General features: G+C 43.7%; 1 protein-coding gene across 2 annotated transcripts; it reads left to right on the plus strand.

Moving 5' to 3' along the window:
* The first annotated feature begins 3,084 nt into the window (after nucleotides 1-3,084).
* Nucleotides 3,085-3,978, plus strand: LOC119654612 (general odorant-binding protein 99a-like). 2 transcript variants are annotated; one of them, XM_038060084.1, is made up of 3 exons: nucleotides 3,085-3,136; nucleotides 3,393-3,484; nucleotides 3,598-3,978. In XM_038060084.1, exons 1-3 carry the CDS (start codon nucleotides 3,100-3,102, stop codon nucleotides 3,961-3,963), a joined length of 495 nt encoding a protein of 164 aa, XP_037916012.1. In that variant the 5' UTR covers nucleotides 3,085-3,099; the 3' UTR covers nucleotides 3,964-3,978. The 2 variants fall into 2 exon arrangements, with proteins under 2 accessions (XP_037916012.1, XP_037916013.1); XM_038060085.1 differs by lacking the exon at nucleotides 3,085-3,136 and adding an exon at nucleotides 3,195-3,255.
* The last annotated feature ends 15,910 nt before the right edge of the window (nucleotides 3,979-19,888 follow it).

The raw sequence follows: 19,888 nt of genomic DNA on the forward strand, positions 1-19,888 counted from the left end.
CTTGGATGGGAACAGGAAGAAAGTATGGAGGATTTCTTCCATCTTCGCTGCTCCCATGGAACAGGGTAATCAATGAGCACTAAGTTTAATGGTAATCGGCGTATGCCCTAAGGCTTCATGCTCTCATTTTACGTGGTTAATTAGCAGACACAAAGGACTTCGTAGTATGGATTACGGCAAGGTTAACGGTCCAACCAGGGCGTTTCAATGTCGAAGTGCTACCAATATTTAGGACATTAAGCCATCTCCAAAATTTGTGTACCTTGTATATCTGGTTGAAGCATAACCTTTCTGAGGACCCTGGTATTAAAGTTTCTTCAAACTAGAACTTTCTTCCGTGTTTCGAATCTTGTCCTCCACGGTAATTAGCTTTATTTGAGAAGCGTATGTAGAGTCGTTTGGTTTGACGTAAACGCTAGAAAAGTTGCTTTAGCAGAACGAACCCAAACGAAGCCATCTCCTCGACCATGTGCTCACACTCGAAAGTTAACTGTATCTCTCACCCGGATGGTAATAGTACCAGATATATCCGGATATCATGGCGGTGAGCTCCTATCTAGGTACTGCACGCTGAGAAGCAACAAATCAACTTTTTTTCTTGCACCATCTGCCCAATCAGGTCGTGAGAAAGCATATTCGCATGCAAGATGTGATTCGTGGTGCTTGACTTTTCACTTTCTGTAACTCTTCTTTGAAGACCTGACACCATCCGGAAACGGGAGCATAAACTACACCCTCTTTCTGCAGACCGTGGTGCTTACAAAGAACACAGAATTTCTCTGACTCTCGTAACTCTTGGCTTTGTGCGAGTGGGTTCGCCACACCACACAACACTAAGTGGGTCTGCCCTGCCCTTTGCAAGCCCTTGCTATGTGCCGATATTTCCAGCACTTAAAACCGCGTGCAGTAGTTGGTTCGCTCTCTTTTTAGAGTAGTGACAATGAGCAATTTTTACGCCTTAAAGTTGACAGATGTAACTCTCACCTTGCGGTTGCTCACATCTGGATCCCTTTTTATTGCTTCTTCCACCTCTTCAGTTTTCGTGAGAAAATCCTCCTTATTTTAGATATGAATATGGGTTCTAGGCTGAAAATCACTGCTTTCTTGGGAAGGCTCTGCATCGTCTCACAGAAGGTGCTTTTCTTCTCGGTCTTCCACCCAAGCTCGACAAGTGTATTGCCGGTTTGAGTCCACCAGATAGACGGTCTACCACAACGTCTTCTAGTTTGGCGTTGTTGCGGACTTCTCGAAGAACTTTCACGCCTTCGTTCGGGTGGGAATTAGAACGAAGTTCGGCCGTGCCTGTCCCTTTTCTTTTTTTTAGCGCTGATGTTGTCGTCGTAGTTCGACGCTGCTTAACCCCTTTGATTACCATCTCCCAGAATTTTTCTTTCTGCGTTCTTGGTTCGCTTTTTTTATCGATAGTTTGTTTGTTGTTTGTGATCTGGCCAGCTGAGGGCACTACATTTTTTTGCAACTAAGGGCTGCCCTATCGAAGTGTTTTTTCCTCAACTCCTATTCGGCTGCCTTTTAGGAGTTTGGCTGATATGTAATGAGGTGTAGCGGCGCTTCCATTTTCATTATGCCATTTTTGACAACGACGGTGATGTTTCGATGGACAAGAGTAGTAGCCTTCATTTTCCGGAGGACCATCCGCATAACGTTTTTTCTTCTGATCTTGCTTTTAGGGCGTGGTCTATCCTCTCCGGTGAGATTAGTTGCATTACCAACTGATTGAAGAGTTCGTCAATTTTGTTTCCCGACAAAGCAGTGTCACGCAGCTCCGAGCTTGCGATCTTTTCTCGTGGCTTTTTTTCCGGTTTCGAATTCGATGGCGACATTTACCCTCCACGGTGCCACTCCCTTTGTCACTACTATCCACTTTTGCCGTTGGGAAATTGGCCCTTTTGACTTTTTCAGTAGGTTATGGTCGTGACTTCGCGCTTCTTGTAAAGGAATATATCGTGAAACCTCCTGGTGCATTGCCGCTCTTTCTGAAAATTTCGGCTGTTGCCGATTGTGTCGTCGTAATTATTGTTGCTGATGTTGTTGTTGATGTTGCCATTGCAATCGGAATTGCATTTGCAAGCCGCTGTGTCCCCTAGAAATTAAGTCGCCTTAAATGATTCCCGTGATTGTCTATGCGGGAAGGGAGGTCACGTTTGGGCTGACACAAACCTGATGGGAATTTGTATTTTGACCGGACATGCAACTGTGTTTTAACCTAAGGAACACTGAGATTGACTATTATATAAGCTACCTAACGCTGGGGTGGTTGACATTGCTTATAATAGAAGGTGGCTTCCTTTTACGGAACAGATCAAATTTATATGCCATGTTGAATTCCAGCAGTAACCACAAGCCTGTTTTTTTACAATTTATGAATTTAAATTTTATTTTGAGCCATCACATTGAACTCAAGATATTTTAGCCTTTGCAAATTTTGTCAGCGATAATAGTTACTCCTAATTCACATTTGCAACATTATGTAGTTACCTGCTCGAGGGGGTGTTTGATGCTGTCTATCTTGAGAAGAGGTCGATCACCCAACTTCGCAAAAAAATATCGAAGCTCGGGTCAATCATCTTTTGTCGTGGGTGCAGAACTACTTAAAAACTTGTTAGAGATTAGGCTGCAACATTTTGTTGGATCCCAATCTTGAAGACTATTATAAATAGTTTTGGGCATCGAGTGCACCCCGACAGCCTCTTTCCCGTGCAGGTTACATGCCAAGACTGTGTCTACCAAATGGGAGGTGAGGCTTGGATTTGTCAGTATTTGATTATTGATTTCTGCTCCAATCTAGAAGGTCTAATCTCTTTCCAATTGAAATATTTTGTGTTTGTTTCCATATCTTTTATTTGCATTTGATTGTCTCGGAATATTCCTATGCCGATTTTTACTGCCGACTGTACAGAGGGCAAATAAAACCTATATTGAAGTTCGATTCATGGAATTCCAGCTCCCACGATCTATCTACATGTGACATTATTAACGACAATTATTGATTGTACTCGAAAATAGTAGACAGTTGAAGAGGGAAGCAATCTGAACCGGTTGGAAATGGGTCCAGCTTTCGAAGCTTTCTTCCAGTTTTAAATGAAGATTGCAAGAAAAATCTCTTCTCCGCTCGGTCGTAAGTAGGGCTAATGACTGCTTTGTTAATCTTATAACGCAGCCCACTCAACATTCGACTACATATAATAACCCGACAAAGAGCTTTTGTTGCAAATATTCTGGAGCATCTGTAGCTGTGTAATACCATTTTTCACATAGTCACTTCCAGAGTATCAGAGCTCAGAGTTTATCAATCTGAGAATCTCGTCGACTGAATTTTTGTTGATCATCGCTAGTAAATTCCTCAAATTGACCGCTCAATTAATTGGTTTCAGTTCTGCCTCTAATCTGGTCGGATCCAGCCTCCATAAGATTTCTGGAGAAGATGAAGTGCTCACTTATTTGTTTCCTGCTTGTGTTTGCCATTGTGAGTAATTTTATAATACTACATTCTCAAGAATAAAAAAAAATCCCAGAGAATTAAAATTTCTTTCAGTGATTCAGAAAAAGTGTCTGGAATTAATTTTGAATTGTTTTCAGGCGTCAGGCTCTGACTGGGAACCAAAAGGCAACGAAGAGCTCGTCAGCATCCGAGATGAATGCTTCAAATTGGAAAATGTCTCTGAGGAAAGTGCAGCCAAGATCCTGAAAAATGAGTACCCAGACGAGCCCTCAGTTCATTGCTACGTAAGATGCACTTCAGCGAAAGTTGGTACGTGGGATGACGAGGCAGGCCCAGACATTGACAGAACACTAAGGCAGATCCAGAAATCGGGTAATACCATCACTCGGGAAGAGCTGGTTAGGTGCAAACCTGAAAAACAGGAAAACAAGTGTTTGTGGGCATATAAGGGATTGATGTGTATCTTAAAAAGTGAAGGGATTAAAGATGATTTAATTAAGTAATCTAGGCTAATTTTTTCGTGGAAACTAACTCGCCATCCCCAATAGTCGTAATAGTTCGTGTTCGAGTGGGGATAGTTGGAAGATTGTTCGAATGCTGCGTGTTGATGCATATGAACTGATTTCCGCCTACTACGCAATGTGCATTTTATAATTTTATATTTTCTGGTGCTCAAAACATTTTTCGACTTCGCAGTAGCAGTGACGCAATATCTGCGTTCCAGTCATCGATGATATACATTAATTGAATCCGCACACTTAAGACAAGCCTCCAATCCTTTCGTAATTCTCTTTTATCTGAAGGGATTATATCTTTCTTGGACTTCGACTTCCTTCCATCATCCCCGAAACCAAGAAACTCTTAAGTGCTAGTTTGAAATCAGAACATGAGAAGTACAACCGAGCGACTGGCATTTCTTACAGAAAACGCAGAGTGAAAAAAACCTGGAAAAATCTAAGAAAAAATCTTTTAAGGAAATTCAGAACTCACGCAGATTTATAGCTTGAAGCGATAACATTAAATTATCGTCAGGAAAGTGGTCTCGGAACTTTTCCATTTTTCTGCCCTTCGAGTGTTCTCCCGCATGGTCACCTTCTCATTCCATTCATCGTCACTTCCTACAATTTTTGGACCCACTCTCATTTCCTTTTTGGCTAACATTTCTTGGAAATTCCTTCGAATGAAATCCATCTAGGCAAAGAACACCACCATCGGAACACATACATACATCCCCAAATGAGCAAGCGGCACGCATACACACTTACATACCCATGTAAAATAGAAAGAGTGAAAATTCTTTTCGGAAAACGAAACTTGTTCAGTTTTTATCTTCCTCATTTGCCTCGAAGAACGTCGAGTCGACCATTTGTAGCATTAATTTTTCCGGGATGACATTTTTTTCCTATGTATGTACATAATATGGAAAAAGTATAATTTTTTCTCGAATCTTGATATCAGAGAACGAGAGTTTTTCGCGGTTCCGTGGGGGCGGATGGTGGTGGGAGTGAGCTCCACTAATGATGAAGAAAAATTAAGGAGAAATAAGACAAAAAATCGAGAATTTTAATTAATTTTTTCGTTTGGATATTTCTCATTCGTTACACAGTTTCATGGTTCATTTTAAGTGCGGATACACAGATTTCAAATATTTGATAACAAGACCCAAAAGGAAATGGCCAGTGAAATGGGGATGAAACGAAATGTCAGGGAATATGGGCTTGAAATATATTAAAAAAAACTTGTAAAGGAAGTCGGCACTTGGCTAATAAATGTGACTATGTTGATCTGATGGTCTCTTGAAGCTGGTTAGTAGCCATTGATACTGCAGAAAAAAAGTATCTTAAATTTTCAAAAAGTATATATAACTCTACCCCATAAGCATACTCAAAGTTTCGTTATGGGCTAGCTCTTGCTGGAGTCAAAGTTTTGTAAATGAAATGCATAAGAGCTTCCTTCTTCTTCCCCCATTTAAGCTGTTTGATTACCAATTGCCCAATGTCCCTTACATGTCGGTCACAACTTCTTCGAAGTGCCACGGGTAAACCTATCCGCTCCAAACATTCCTCTTCCTACGGTATTAAGCGACGTCCCAATTTGGACGGTAGTCAAATCTTGAATTACTGACGGTATCTGGCTAGCTTGTTTCCCCAGTGACAATAAGCAAGCCACCGAGGTTATTCCATTTAGTGCTGCGTAGAAGTGCTAACTCAAACGACCAAATAGTACATTCTGACATTGACTGCCTGTACAAACTACTATATTCCAGTGAAAGGTTATATGGTGTTACAGCAATTGAACTATTTCCTAGATTGTCAACAGCTTTGCCTGAAAAACACTGGTGTGAGCCAAGAAACTAAAGACTGCTAGAGGAATGTGTCACCGAAAGGACCCCGCAGTCAATTTTATCCATCAGTGGGGACCACAGTGTCAACATATACTATAACTTCATTATTCTTCTATTATCCATACGCCTTCTTAGCTGAAATATTTGCCTCCAGTTCAATAGGCATTAGTTCCAGGAGATTACCACGTCCAGTAGGCTTGGCCGTCCGTTGTCCAGATTCCCGCAGTCGAATTGTGATTCACTGTAATAAAAAATTCATAACCTTTACTGGGCATGACTAAAAAGTACTTGTGGTTCCAGGACTGCCTTTGGTCCGTACAGGATACCAAACAACAATGTCGTACAGAACCAATTTTTGTTGCAGCCCCGACTTTCAGTTGAAAGTAGTTATCTCTGTCCACAGTGGGATGATTTGTTTTTTATTCAGCACCACGCCAATATACTCTCACAATGATGGACAGGGTTAATCTCGGGTGGTTCAATCTGGATATTCCACAATCCGGTATTTTAGCTTTCGTGGGGTACAGCATAATGTGCTTTTTATTTAAACTGACCCCACAGCTCTACATTTTTCGGACAAAATCTTTCTGAGTCGTATTGAGTTGCTGATCCTTTCAATGTATTCGGAAAGCTTTGCCAACTCCTCTCTTGACAGTCTTAATGGGCTTTTGTTTATTTTAAGACAGTCCTTCCACGACTGCTGAAATTTTCATTTGTAGCCGATATTGAAGATCTACCTAGTCTACCAAATTGGTGGGGTTTTATTACCGTCTTTCTTGTTGCAAAAGACCATGTAAGCAAACTCCATAGCTTGCTCCATGATCTCTTCCCTTGAATCCAGTTTTCCTGGACTGTCAATAACAGAATTGGTTGTCCTCGGCTACCTGGATCTAGAAACTTGTTTAGATTTCTAGAAGGCTTCGGAGGTACTGTGTGTCCGGATAGCTAAGTGGTTATCTCACTGATCTCACTGATGCCAGTGACATTTGTATCGTGATTTGACGTCGGTTGCCAGTCGACTCAACTGTGAATGAGAACGTCAGGCAAATCAGGATAATAATCTCGGGCAAACGCATTCCTGACGGCATTGCATTCTACGGGGTGCTGTAAACCCGTAATGTACCGTTACAGTCTTGAATGAAGTGCTCTAACCCACTTCAAGGCCCTGATCAAATTGAATTGTTGCGCTAACAATTATAATTATTTCCAAGTTGTCACAGTATCGGCGGATGCTGACCTACTTAAATTATAAAGAAGCGCTGGTGGCAATGGCTGGTGGTAAAGGCTGGTGATAGGTCAATGGGTTCACGTGTTTGCCGTGCATTTCCTTCGACTTCTATTCATCGATCCGCTCTCGGTCCGACTTCACCCCACCCAGAGGATTGAAGGATCAATCCTTCAAGTTAAGTGGAGTCAGCCCACAGTCTGCCTTACAGACAGCCGATTGCAAGGGACTTGCCTGCTCTTTGCTGTACAAACAAGCGCACAGCGAGTCGAATTGGCGATGATGTTGCGCCGCCACGTCAACCACGCCCCTATCTCCGATGTCACGAGGCAGGTTCATCCTCTCCACGGCAGACTTTGGATGATGCATTCAGAATTTGGACATAGTTGCCCGTATCCGCCGCTAGACGTTTTCCAGATCGTTCTTCGTTCACGACAATATTCCGAATGCATAAGCCAGTGAAAAAATATCGAATCCACCCAATGCGCTTATCTTATTCCTCCCCAAGAAATGCGATTTCAGCACCAGCTTGACACGTCACAGGAATTCTGACAGCTGAGCATCGTTCTGATCACCAACTCGATCATGGGTTCCTTGCAGAATTCCTAAGTATTTATAGAAGTCCGTCTCGGTCATAGCTTCGATGTGGAGGCCACAAATGCTATGCGCGACATGCGGCTCGTGATGAGCTTTGCGGATAGCTTGGATTCGACCCTAGTCTAATCCAAACTCTATCCGAATATCAAGGCTAAACATGTCTACTATTCGCAACGGACTTCTAAGGTGGTCGTCAATACCAGCATATAACTTGATGGCATCTAAGTACATCAAGTGTGTTAGTTCGCATTTAGCAAGTAGGCTATATTTTATTGCAAAACCATGCCCTCTAGCATCATTCAATAACCATGAAAGTGGGTTAAATGCCATGCAAAACCAAAGGGGGAGTCAAAGAATCCCCCTGGAAGATGCCCCCCCCCCGTATACGGATGGGCTCTGAGGTATTAGGACCAGGTGGTATGCCACCCTCCCATAACTGTCGCTAAAAAGTTTCACATCAATACAACACAGATGTAGGATGTCGATTGGCCAGGTATGCGGAATGCTATCGAAAGCCTTGGCATAATCGATATAGCAACAAAGAGGTTTCTTTGGCCTCTAGTTGCTCCTCCCACAACCACCGAGTCGATAATGAGTTGCTCTATACAACCCCCGTTGTTGGTTTCAAGGTACGCATTGTCCTTTCCACTAATAATGGACGTTATGAATTTGTAGAGGGTTGGTAAGCAAATAATCTGTCTTATGTCTGCAGGTTCTTGCACCATGTCGTTCTTAGGGACGACTCATGACCTGATTTACTGTATACTGTACGCCAACCGACTGTGTATGCTGGTAAATTTCTTATACCAGAAATTCTGCACCCGATCCAGACCTGGGCCCCTCCAGTTCTTCAAGTTTATGGCTCATCAAAATTCCTCTTCGCTAGCATCCGCAAAATTCATGCCAGACGTTGTGGCATGGTGAGTGCCTTCGGTGATCCACTCAGCATTCTCAGCATGCTGGGTAGGTAACCCCTGAAGTCCACCCCAGTGTTCTGTTGCTTCCGTTACCAAAAACTACGCTGTCTGGACGCTCTGTTAGGATTCGTTGAGAAATCTGAAAAAGCTCCGCTGGTTCCTTGCCTAAGTTGCATTCTAGACACGTCTGGAATGATTTTCGCCATACCGCCGTAACCGACTTGATATGACAGAAAGTTTCTGCTTTAGTGTGTTCAGAATTTCAACTACGGGTGCCTCACAGGGGATGGCATAGTTTCTGTTAACCGTCTACACTTTAATTCTTACCCGTCTGCTGGCATTGCCAGTGCTGATCTAAACCAGTCCAGCAATGTGCTGCCTTAGTCTGTCCCGCCGACGTTCCAGACGAATTTCCCATTGTTGATCTATTCGGTCACTCAAACCAATAACACGAAAGCGAATCTTCTGACCGTGCAATCTAACAACCGTAACTGCCCCACAATACACAAGTAACTGTAATTGCACCAGCGACTTATCAGCACACAGTCGAGATGGAATCTCATCATTGATTTGAAATAGAATTCTCGGAGTTTCTAGAAATGCATAGAGCCTGGGAATACCTGGTCTATGCAAAGGATCTATTTCCGATAATTGTATACACGATCTTTGGAATTCGTCCCGAACTTCTTCGGACACCTCAACTGGACTGTGGAGAAGAGTGCTTCGGCGAGTACTGAAACTGTTGCCTGGAGTGTAGCGTGGTGTTGTTGATGCCGCCGCCTCTGCCCCCATCGACCCTCGGTCACCAGTTTCCGCGATGACCTCAAGTCGGGAAACGCTCGACGAATCTCTGGTGCAACAAGGGCGGTAAGATATTGTACCCACCCCCGCCGTTATTTCGTAGTAGAGGCGGATGATGAAGAGGTTTATTTCTTCAGTTCACTTCATGAGCTGCCCACGCGAACCTACTGAAATGGTCACCACAGATTGGTGCGAAACAGGCGGAGCAATGCCCGTTATCGTCGCGACGCCTAGATGTCTAACCGCCCCGCGACTAGCGGTTTCGATGCCGTCCGATACGAGAGCCCGACCCAGTCACCAAGTCAGACGACTCCAGCCGGTTATCCGTACAGGACCTCAAGTTTCTCCTTCTTCTCATTAAATAGATTTACATTTTATACCTAACTGCCAGGTGTAGTGATAGCTTCCTCATTGAATAACCTGCACGATTGCAATGTCCTACACTTTCCTCACCTACCCCCTAAGACGCTGCGGTGGCGTACAGCCATTCAGACTGAAGCTATGCACCCTTCCTCCTTTCACAACCGGGGTTGGGACCGGCTACGGCGAAGTTATTACTATTATTATTATCTTTTCAGAGTAGGGCAGGGCTTCTCAGAAAATTTTAGACGAAGCAAAAAAACGATAAATATGGCGCACAAGGGTGACTAATGTGTAATCCACATCCATATATATATCTAAAGTGAATTTTTTCAGCAAAACTGAGAACATCGTTGTATCTGCCTTCGCTAATCAAGCGTAAATATATTTCCTAATCTGATCCGATTCTGGTACAAATGTCGGTTTTATATCAAAGATTTCTTTTAGAAAGGGCAAGGACGTGAAGCCGAATATTATCAAATGATCCTTTGCAGTAGGCAAGGATATTTACGATGTCCAGTTGACGAGGTCGGAGATCCACCTGTTACTGGTACCTTCTCTGCAGCCTATCATGGAGTCGTTTAGCGTTTTCCAGATCATGTGTGGTAACCGTTATAGCGACGGATGCGTCGATTCTGCGCTTGCGCGAGGAGGGTCGACTCTACCGATTTATAGAGTGCAGCTGGATGCTTCGAAGCGGTGGCAAAACAAACTTTAATTTCGGGTCTGCGTGGATCTTTAGTGAATGTTTTTCCATCATGGATTCTAGTAGCCACAGTGAGATAATGATTGATTGAAGTTCTTTAGTATGTGCAGTGTATTTCAACCGGGTTTATCGTTAGAGGAAGCATCATGACAAGCAATTCAAATACTCGTAAGCTGAATCGTGGAATAAATGTGGTCTTTTGAATGTCCTCAGATGTGACTTGTGCTCTTATTATGTTTGGTGAAACGATGAATGTATGCGATTGGTTGCTTGTAAGAAATTGTGGAAATTGTCAAATAATTTAGTCCCATCGTGAATTGCGACGTCCTTACTTACCAGCTGAAGAGGGTTGACTGTAAGTTTTTTGGAGTTTCACATATCCTTTTCGTGAGCTTACGCTCTAAAACTCTCTAGGCGTAAGAGTGTCTGGGTCGATAGTCGTTGCACGTTTCAAAACTGGTCAACCTCATTTAATGATGTAGATACGCATCTACCATTTTCACCTTCGATAACTTTGGAGGCTTTGAATTTTGAATTCTTTCAGGCGATCTTAGTACTCCATATTATTTTATATTGACGGGACGGTCAGCAGTGGTTCTTGTGTAATACCCACGAAGATGCAGAATTATTCGGTTTCTAGCCCTCTTATTGCAAATTTTGGCGAAGGTGATTGCTCGGCAAGGTTCGGGAAATCAGTTCCTGTGCATAGGCTGAATGACAACTGTGAGCACATATTTCTGACAACGTGGAAGGCTGAGTTTCAAACACTCCTGAAAATGTAGATAAAAGCTAGTGCAAATAATTTGAATTGATTCGGATCCACATTTTTTAGTATAAAAGAGCTAGAAGTGATATAAATACCAGCTTCAATATCGATAAGCAATTTTAAGCGAGTCCTATCTGTAATGGCAAAAGAATCTTACGTCCGCCCTTCCCTTCATCTCAATATAAGAGAACGATTACAGTTTCTTAAATTTGGGCGATCTTTCCAATTACATGGTTCGGCATTGTCTCAAGATTACCGATCAACACGAGAGTAATTTGCCTTAGCCTGATTGACTTAGAACTTCTCCCTTCCGTTCCTGACAATGGTTTAGATGAGTTTTATCTAAATTTCACTCTAGGCAATGTACGAACCAAAAGAATTAAGTAATCTCATTTATTTGTTGTAGCATTCTAAGGCATTTAGTAACTCTTGCACTAGCTCTCTCTACTGTGCTGTAGTTATAGATACTATATAAGCGCAGCCTAGTTGTCATACTGTCTTGTGGTATCACTAGCTTGGGATACCGTCCTTCGCATTCTGCCTTACGTATACCTTCGAACGTTTCGAAAATTGCTCTGTTCGCCTATACTCGTATGGGTAAATAAAGAAGGATCTTGACTAAGGGGATGTTGAAATAAAAAGAGTAAAATTAGTAGACTACTCACATTGGATCCTTGTGGTATTCTGGAGGAAGGGCAAAAGACGCAGCATGATGAGTAGCTAAAAAGCTAAAGGGCGAGCCATTTTTTGAATGATAGGGGATCATTGAATGACGTGAGTTTCGTCCGAATTGAGATGTTATTTACAAAGTCGAAAGCCTCAGAGACGTCCATGAGAGTAAGGTGCACTTCCTACCAAAAGTTGAGACATTTGCCCACGAAGCTTATGATGTTTGGTAGGTTGATAGCAGTGAACGTTTAATAAAGCCATGTTGCTGATTAGCTATAGGGTGACCCAAGTGGAGCAGGAAAAGGAATAGAGGAACGAAATGCGTTGGTAATCTTCATCATCATCATCATCATCAACGGCGCAACAACCGGTATCCGGTCTAGGCCTGCCTTAATAAGGAATTCCAGACATCCCGGTTTTGCGCCGAGGTCCACCAATTCGATATCCCTAAAAGCTGTCTGGCGTCCTGGCCCACGCCATCGCTCCATCTTAGGCAGGATTTGCCTCGTCCTCTTTTCCTACCATAGATATTGCCCTTATAGACTTTCCGGGTGGGATCATCTTCATCCATACGGATTAAGTGACCCGCCCACCGTAACCTATTGAGCCGGATTTTATCCACAACCGGACGCTCATGGTATCGCTCATAGATTTCGCCACTGTGTAGGCTACGGAATCGTCCATCCTCATGTAGGGGGTTCAAAAATTCTTCGGAGGATTCTTCTCTCGAACGCGGCCAAGAGTTCGCAATTTTTCTTGCTAAGAACCCAAGTTCCCGAGGAATACATGAGGACTGGCAAGATCATAGTCTTGTACAGTAAGAGCTTTGACCCTATGGTGAGACGTTTCGAGCGGAACAGTCTTTGTAAGCTGAAATAGGCTCTGTTGACTGACAACAACCGTGCGCGGATTTCATCATCGTAGTTGTTATCCGTTGTGATTTTCGACCCTAGATAGGAGAAATTGTCAACAGTCTCAAAGTTGTATTCTCCTATCCTTATTCTTGTTCGTGTTTGTGTTTGACCAGTGCGGTTTGAAGTTGTTGGTTGATTCGTCTTCGGTTCTGACGTTGCCACCATATATTTTGTCTTGCCTTCATTGATGTGCAGCCCAAGATCTTGCGCCGCCTGGTCGGTCTGGATGAAGGCAGCTTGTACGTCTCGGGTGGTTCTTCCCATGATGTCGATATCATCAGCATAGGCCAGTAGTTGGGTGGACTTGAAGAGGATCGTACCTCTTGCATTCACCTCAGCATCACGGATCACTTTCTCGAGGGCCAGGTTAAAGAGGACGCATGATAGCGCATCCCCTTGTCGTAGACCGTTGTTGATGTCGAATGGTCTTGAGAGTGATCCTGCTGCTTTTATCTGGCCTCGCACATTGGTCAGGGTCAGCCTAGTCAGTCTTATTAATTTCGTCGGGATACCGAATTCTCTCATGGCCGTGTACAGTTTTACCCTGGCTATGCTATCATAGGCGGCTTTAAAGTCGATGAACAGATGGTGCAACTGTTGTCCATATTCCAACAGTTTTTCCATCGCCTGCCGCAGAGAGAAAATCTGATCTGTTGCTGATTTGCCTGGAGTGAAGCCTCTTTGGTATGGGCCAATGATGTTCTGGGCGTATGGGGCTATCCGGCCTAGCAAGATAGTGGAGAATATCTTATAGATGGTACTCAGCAACGTGATACCTCTATAATTGCTGCACTGTGTGATATCTCCCTTTTTATGTATGAGACAGATTATGCCTCGTTGCCAATCGTCAGGCATTGATTCGCTGTCCCATACCTTGAGCACAAGTTGATGAAGCACTTGGTGTAACTGGTCGCCTCCATATTTAACCAATTCGGCTGTAATTCCATCGGCTCCTGGCGACTTATGATTTTTTAGCCGATGAATTGCACGGACTGTTTCTCCTAAACTTGGTGGTGGCAGTATTTGTCCGTCGTCTTCAGTTGGCGGGACCTCCAACTCGCCGATGTTCTGGTTGTTCAGTAGCTCATCAAAGTACTCAACCCATCGCTCTAATATGCCCATTCTGTCGGAAATCAGATTTCCCTCTTTGTCTCGACAGGATGAGCATCGAGGTGTATAAGGGTTCATCCTGCTGACTTGTTGGTAAAACTTCCGCGCCTGGTGTGGTTGCTCCCTGTACTTTTCTAGTTCACAGACTTGTTGGTTCTCCCAGGCTTCCTTTTTCCGTTTGTAAAGTCGCTTCTCCGCTCGGCGGAGTTCGTGATAAGTCTCTGCGCGTGCCCGCGTTCTTTGAGAATGCAACATTACTCGGTATGCGGCATTCTTCCGTTCCGTTGCTAGCTTACATTCATCGTCAAACCAGCCGTTCCGACTCCGTTTGCGGCTGGGGCCAAGTATGTTTGTGGCCATATCCATGATAACGTTCTTCAGGTGGTGGTGAAGATCATTAGTTGATGCTTTATCTCCAGGTCCTCTGTTGACTGCGGTTATTGCAGCATCCATTTCCCTTTTATAGGTGTCGCGGAGGGCTGTGTTGTGGATGGCTTCAGTGTTCACTCTCACCTGATTGTCAGAGGGGATTCTAGGTGGTATTGTTATTCGAGCTCGGAGCACTATGCCAACGAGATGGTGATCCGAGTCTATATTAGCCCCCCTATATGTTCTGACATTCATCAAGGCTGAGAGGTGGCGGCGTTCGATCAACACGTGGTCAATTTGGTTGAAAGTGGTCCCGTCTGGAGAGGCCCACGTATGTTTGTGGACCGCTTTCCGCGTAAACCAGGTACTTCCAACAACCATTTCGTGTGACCCTGCTAATTGAATAGTCCGCAGTCCGTTATCATTTGTTTTTTCGTGTAAGCTATGGGAGCCAACGTATCGCCTGAATACGGGCTCCTTCCCTACTTGGCTGTTAAAATCCCCAAGTATGATTTTGATATCATATCTGGGACAGGCTTCGAGGGTTCTTTCTACTGCCTCGTAGAAGGTATCCTTCTCCGACTCTGCAGTCTCCTCTTTAGGGGCGTGAACGTTTATGAGGCTTATATTTCTCAACTTGCCTCGGAAGCGCAGAGTGCATAGCCGTTCGCTTATGTTTTCAGAGCCGATAACAGCAGGTTTCATTTTTTGGCTGACTAAGAAACCTACTCCGAGCACATGGTTTACTGGATGACCGCTATAATATATGGTGTAGTGGCTCTTCTCCAGGAAACCGGTCCCTGTCCATCGCATCTCTTGTAACGCTGTTATATCAGCCCTATATTGGGACAATTTATCGGCTAGCTGCTCATCACCTTTATCTCTGTACAGGGAGCACATGTTCCATGAGAAAATGATGCGCAAAGCGTTAATCCGTTGTCGTTGCCGGGTTCGTCGTTGTAAAATCCATCCTGTCCGAGGCTCCTTTCGTGGCTCCGTAACATCGGTTTTCTGTGTAGGGTTGTCAGCCCCACCCAACCTCCAACCTGGAGGACCAGTTGGTACAGTTTGTCCCGTTTTTAGGCGCGGGAGACTCGCCTTCATCCTTCTCCGTCTGCAGCTTTTCGTCAAGAAAGAGCTCCCAGCGGTCACCACGTGGAGGTGGAGATAGGGTTTGGTAGTAGAGCTGTTGGTGTTAGTTCAGCAGGCATTTCCCAGGTTTTATGCTCCATCGTGGGTACCAATCCACGTTTCGCCCCGGGACCTATACTACCCTTTGACCAGCTTGGTTGGTTGGTAATCTTCAGGGAGAATAAAGTCATCATCTTTGTGTGTAAAGCTTATGGTAGCTTTTTACCGCATACTTGGAGAGTGGCAATTTTCAAGGTTTCTGCTAAAAATTATGCAGAAAGAGATTACGGTATTGACTGATTTTGTTGAAAAGAGGTTAAGAAAACTACCCAACATTGGCGTTAAATCTGTCAAAGGGATACTTGACCAAGAGAGAAGTAAGGAAGGGCTTGTCAGGCGGAGATACAAGAAGAATGATAAAATGGCGTACATATCGAATTAAGATAATTACATAATAAGTTACCTTATAATTAAGAGGAGTCAGTAGAAAAATCTGTGAATTAGGTGAAAACGAAAAATGGTTGCTGGTACCACAGATGTGAGACCAAAAGGACTTGAAATTTCTAAATACAGGGTGCGGCAGCATAACTTCCTTTTTTCAAAACTCAATAAAAGCTATTGTACGCATCGGAAAATATTTATTTATTTTTTATAATGTAGGTACATGTCTAAAGATTTTATTTACATTGTTTTGAAGACCTGTTAGGTGACGTCCCCTATTCTCCATACATTGCGTAAACCGATTTCTGGCGTTTGTCATGACTCTTGTTAGCATAGCAGGTGTTATGTTGGCAATTTCTTCTTGGATGTTGGTCTTCAAATCTTGCAGGCTTCTTGGACGGTTCACATAAACACGGGATTTCAAAAAACCCCAGAAAAAAAATCACAAGGGGACAGATCGGGAGGGCGTGCCGGCCATTCCAAATCGCCTCTAATTGAGATAAGGCGCTCCGGAAAGTGTTCCCTCAAAACAGCCATCGATGCTCTTGAAGTGTGTGCTGTTGCACCGTCTTGTTGGAACCAAGTGTCCCCCAAATCCAAATTTTCTAGCCGTGGGAAAAAAAAATTCGGTAGCATGTTTACATACCGGTCCGAATTCACTGTCACTGTAATCTCATTTTCCTTAAAAAAACAGGGACCAATAATTCCAGCTGAGGAAATTGCACACCACACTGTGACTTTGACTTTGGGTGAATGCAAAGGCTTTTGATGTAATTCTCGAGGGTTGGTGTCAGCCCAGTAGCGCATGTTTTGTTTGTTAACCGACCCACACAAATGAAAATGGGCTTTATCGCTAAAAAAACAATAGCACCCTCGGGAACGACATCAAGAAGAAGCTCACACGCGTTCATCCGAGAATTGAAGTCACGTTCTGAAAGTTCCTGCACTATCGCCATCTTATAGGGATGAAAATGAAGATCATCACGAAGAATTCTTCTCCCAGAACGATCGGATAGTCCAAGGGCAGATGCGTAGTTGCGCGCAGAACGCCGTGGCGATCGCAACATTGACGCTCTCACTGCTTCAATGTTCTCAGGTGATTTAACGGGCCGAGGGACTCCAGTTCTTCCTTTTGTCGCACTTGCAGTTTGTCTGAATGTAGTGACCCATGTAACAATTGATTTGCGGTCTGGGACGGGAGCCAACGGGGCTAAATTAAAGCGACTACGAAATGCACGCTGTGTTGCAATAACCGAACATCCGCTTGAAAAGTAAACCTCAACGGCAAAGGTACGCTCCTCACTATTCCAACGCATGATGGCGACTGAACTGTGTCGGGACAAAACTTTACAGTATCCCCTCTTGAACGAGACCACTAGCGCTCCGCTATGACATCAACTAACTGAGTGGCGCGCATTTTAAAAAAGGAAGTTATGCTGCCGCACCCTGTACCAATGCAATCCCAAAACTGGTAAGGATCCTAGTGATCGGCGAAAGGTTCAAGCATAGGATTTAAGCGGAAGGATATCAAAAACGGCGTAAGGAGGAGCATGTAAGACGAATTAAATGCCCACACTGGCGGGTTTGAGGTTTTAATTCTTTTTTGTTAAATTGAAGATCGACACAGGTGTTCATGAAGGTGGATGAGGGGAAGAGAAAATATGAGTTCAAACACTCATTTGAAGAATTTCTTGCTCAGGGGAGAGTGATTGTGAGAGAGTAAATACACGGAGGAAATAGTAAATATGCTTATGTCGAATGGCGAAGTTTTTTGGGTGTCACAGTTTTCAGGGAAAAAGGAGGGAGGAAATGTCTCTAGTTCTGGTAAAAATATCTAAAGTGAAGAAGAGGTTAATTTGTTTACGGTAAGGTGGGCAGATTTCATGAAAATTGTGTAGGAGTTTATTCTTTTGGCAATATATGTAAGCCTTACACTCATAAATGGTGCATAATGCATCCTTTATTAGAGTTTAATTTAAACCACCTATGGCCAGAATTCATAGAAACATGCCGATTGATGTCGTTGTTTTTAAATTACATTCTTGTCAGCCTTTCGTTGGATGGGATGCGATTTCAGCATCTGCTATAGACGTTTCAGATCACCTACTCGTGCATGGGTACCTCGCAAAATTTTTAGGTACTTTTAGAACCCTGTTTCGGTCATAGCTTGGATTCGACACTTGTCTAATCCAAATTTCATCCGAATATCTAGCTCGGTCTGAAGTCATCAAATTACCGGACTAGTCAAATGAGCAACACAAGTACTCCACCTGTAAAGCCTTCCAAGAACCCAGTAGTCAAGAGAAGCTTAGTAACTGGAGATGGCGACCCAATTTATAATGAGGCTTTGACCGCATTCCAGGTCGCATTCACAGAATATGCTGAGATTCTCCAAGACGCTAGGCCAAAGATCGCAAAACTAAAGTTTACTTTGCCAACTGCTAAAATCATTGCTGCCGTTGATAGAATTTTGGCTGATCGTTTGGCTAGCGAGCTTACTGCTACAAAGGTTCACCGCCTGATCTACGTTGCAGCTGCCACGGTTATTCGCTTCCATAATCAAAATCTTGGAGCGAATAACAGAGATATGCGCAGGAGGACTTTACCCTTCTGGGTATTTCGGCTCAATAAAAGAGTCGAAAAGTTGAGAAAGGAGATTGGCCGTGTCACACAAGCACTTCTTGGAAATTCATCACCACATGCCAATCGGAGATATTTTCGAGGTGCTGAAGTAGAAACTTGCGGAATGTTCCAATCGCATCCACAGGTATCAAAATAGCTTTCAGCGAAGGACAGAGAACACCTTGTTTTTTCAGCACCAACGGGGATTTTATAAAAATCTCACCAACTCAAGTCGGGAAAGTAACCTCGATCTGGATCAGGCATAAAACTTCTGGAGAAGTGTTTGGAGCAAACCTAGCCGTTGCAACTTAGAAGCAACGTGGCTCCCACACCTTATGCGTTCATGCGAGGCCCTCTCCGAAATGACCATGCCTAAGATTACTGAAGCTGACGTAAAAAGCAGCCCTTAAAAAGGCAGGTAATTAGAAAGCGCCAGGAGTTGATAAAATTCATAACTTCTGGCTGAAGCGGTTCAAGAGCACTCACAAGGCATTGACAAATCATATTAGTTAGATGGTTGTCGATCCGAAATTAGTTTCACAATTTTTCACCAAGGAGATAACTTTTCTCATCCCCAAAGAACATGGTGCCTCTTGCCCTTCAAACTGTCGATTAATTACTTGTCTTCCTACCATCTGCAGAGTCTTGACTTTAGTTTAATGCGCGAATATCTCAAAACATCTTGATGTTGATAAATTGATAGGTGAGGAGCAAAAAGGATGCGTAAAAGACTCCTGGCGCTGTAAAGAAAAGCTTGTAATCGATACAGCCACTGTAAAGCAGGCTGTCTAATGAAATATCTCGACAGCCTACATCGATTATAAATCAGCCTTTGACTCCATATCACATTCGTGGTTACTACGCTTGTACAAAGTCAACCCGAAAGTCGTTCTTCTCCTCAGAACAGTGATGAAGAATTGGAGCACGAAGCTATCGGTATCCTCACAAACATCAGGAGAGATATCAATCAGGCGTGGCATTTTCCAAGGTGACTCTCTAAGCCGACTGTGGTTTTTGTTTGGCTTTGAATCCGCTATCCCCCGAGGCAGGTTCATCCAATCCACGGCAGAGTTTGAATGATGCATTCAGAAATTTGGACATAGCAGTCCATATCCGCCATTGGACGTTTTCCAGGTCAGTCTAATTCCACGGCAGTATTCTGAATACATAAGCCAGTGAAGCGATAGCAATCGAATTCAATGCACTTTATTCTTCGTCGAGAAATGCGATTTCAGCATCAGCTTTATACGTCTCCATGAACGTGGAGCTTGAATGTGGATCCAGAAACTTGCCTAAATTATATCCAGTCGATTCTTCTGGGATTTCTACAAGACTTAGGACCTACTATGTGTCTGGATAGCTGAGTGAGAGCGCAAGGCTGTCATCCGGAAGGTGGCGGTTCGAATCTCACTGGTGGCAGTGAGATTTGTGTTGTGATTTGACGTCGGATAGCAGT

The sequence above is a fragment of the Hermetia illucens genome, chromosome 4 (assembly GCF_905115235.1).
Source record: "Hermetia illucens chromosome 4, iHerIll2.2.curated.20191125, whole genome shotgun sequence".
NCBI lineage: Eukaryota > Metazoa > Arthropoda > Insecta > Diptera > Stratiomyidae > Hermetia > Hermetia illucens.

Bases quoted from the DNA above. Each gene is read 5' to 3' on its own strand.
- LOC119654612 (XM_038060084.1), top strand. From the start codon at position 3,100: ATGAAGATTGCAAGAAAAATCTCTTCTCCGCTCGGTC. The intron at 3,137-3,392 runs GTAAGTAGGGCT...AATTGGTTTCAG, and splicing joins AATCTCTTCTCCGCTCGGTC to TTCTGCCTCTAATCTGGTCG. The intron at 3,485-3,597 runs GTGAGTAATTTT...AATTGTTTTCAG, and splicing joins TCCTGCTTGTGTTTGCCATT to GCGTCAGGCTCTGACTGGGA.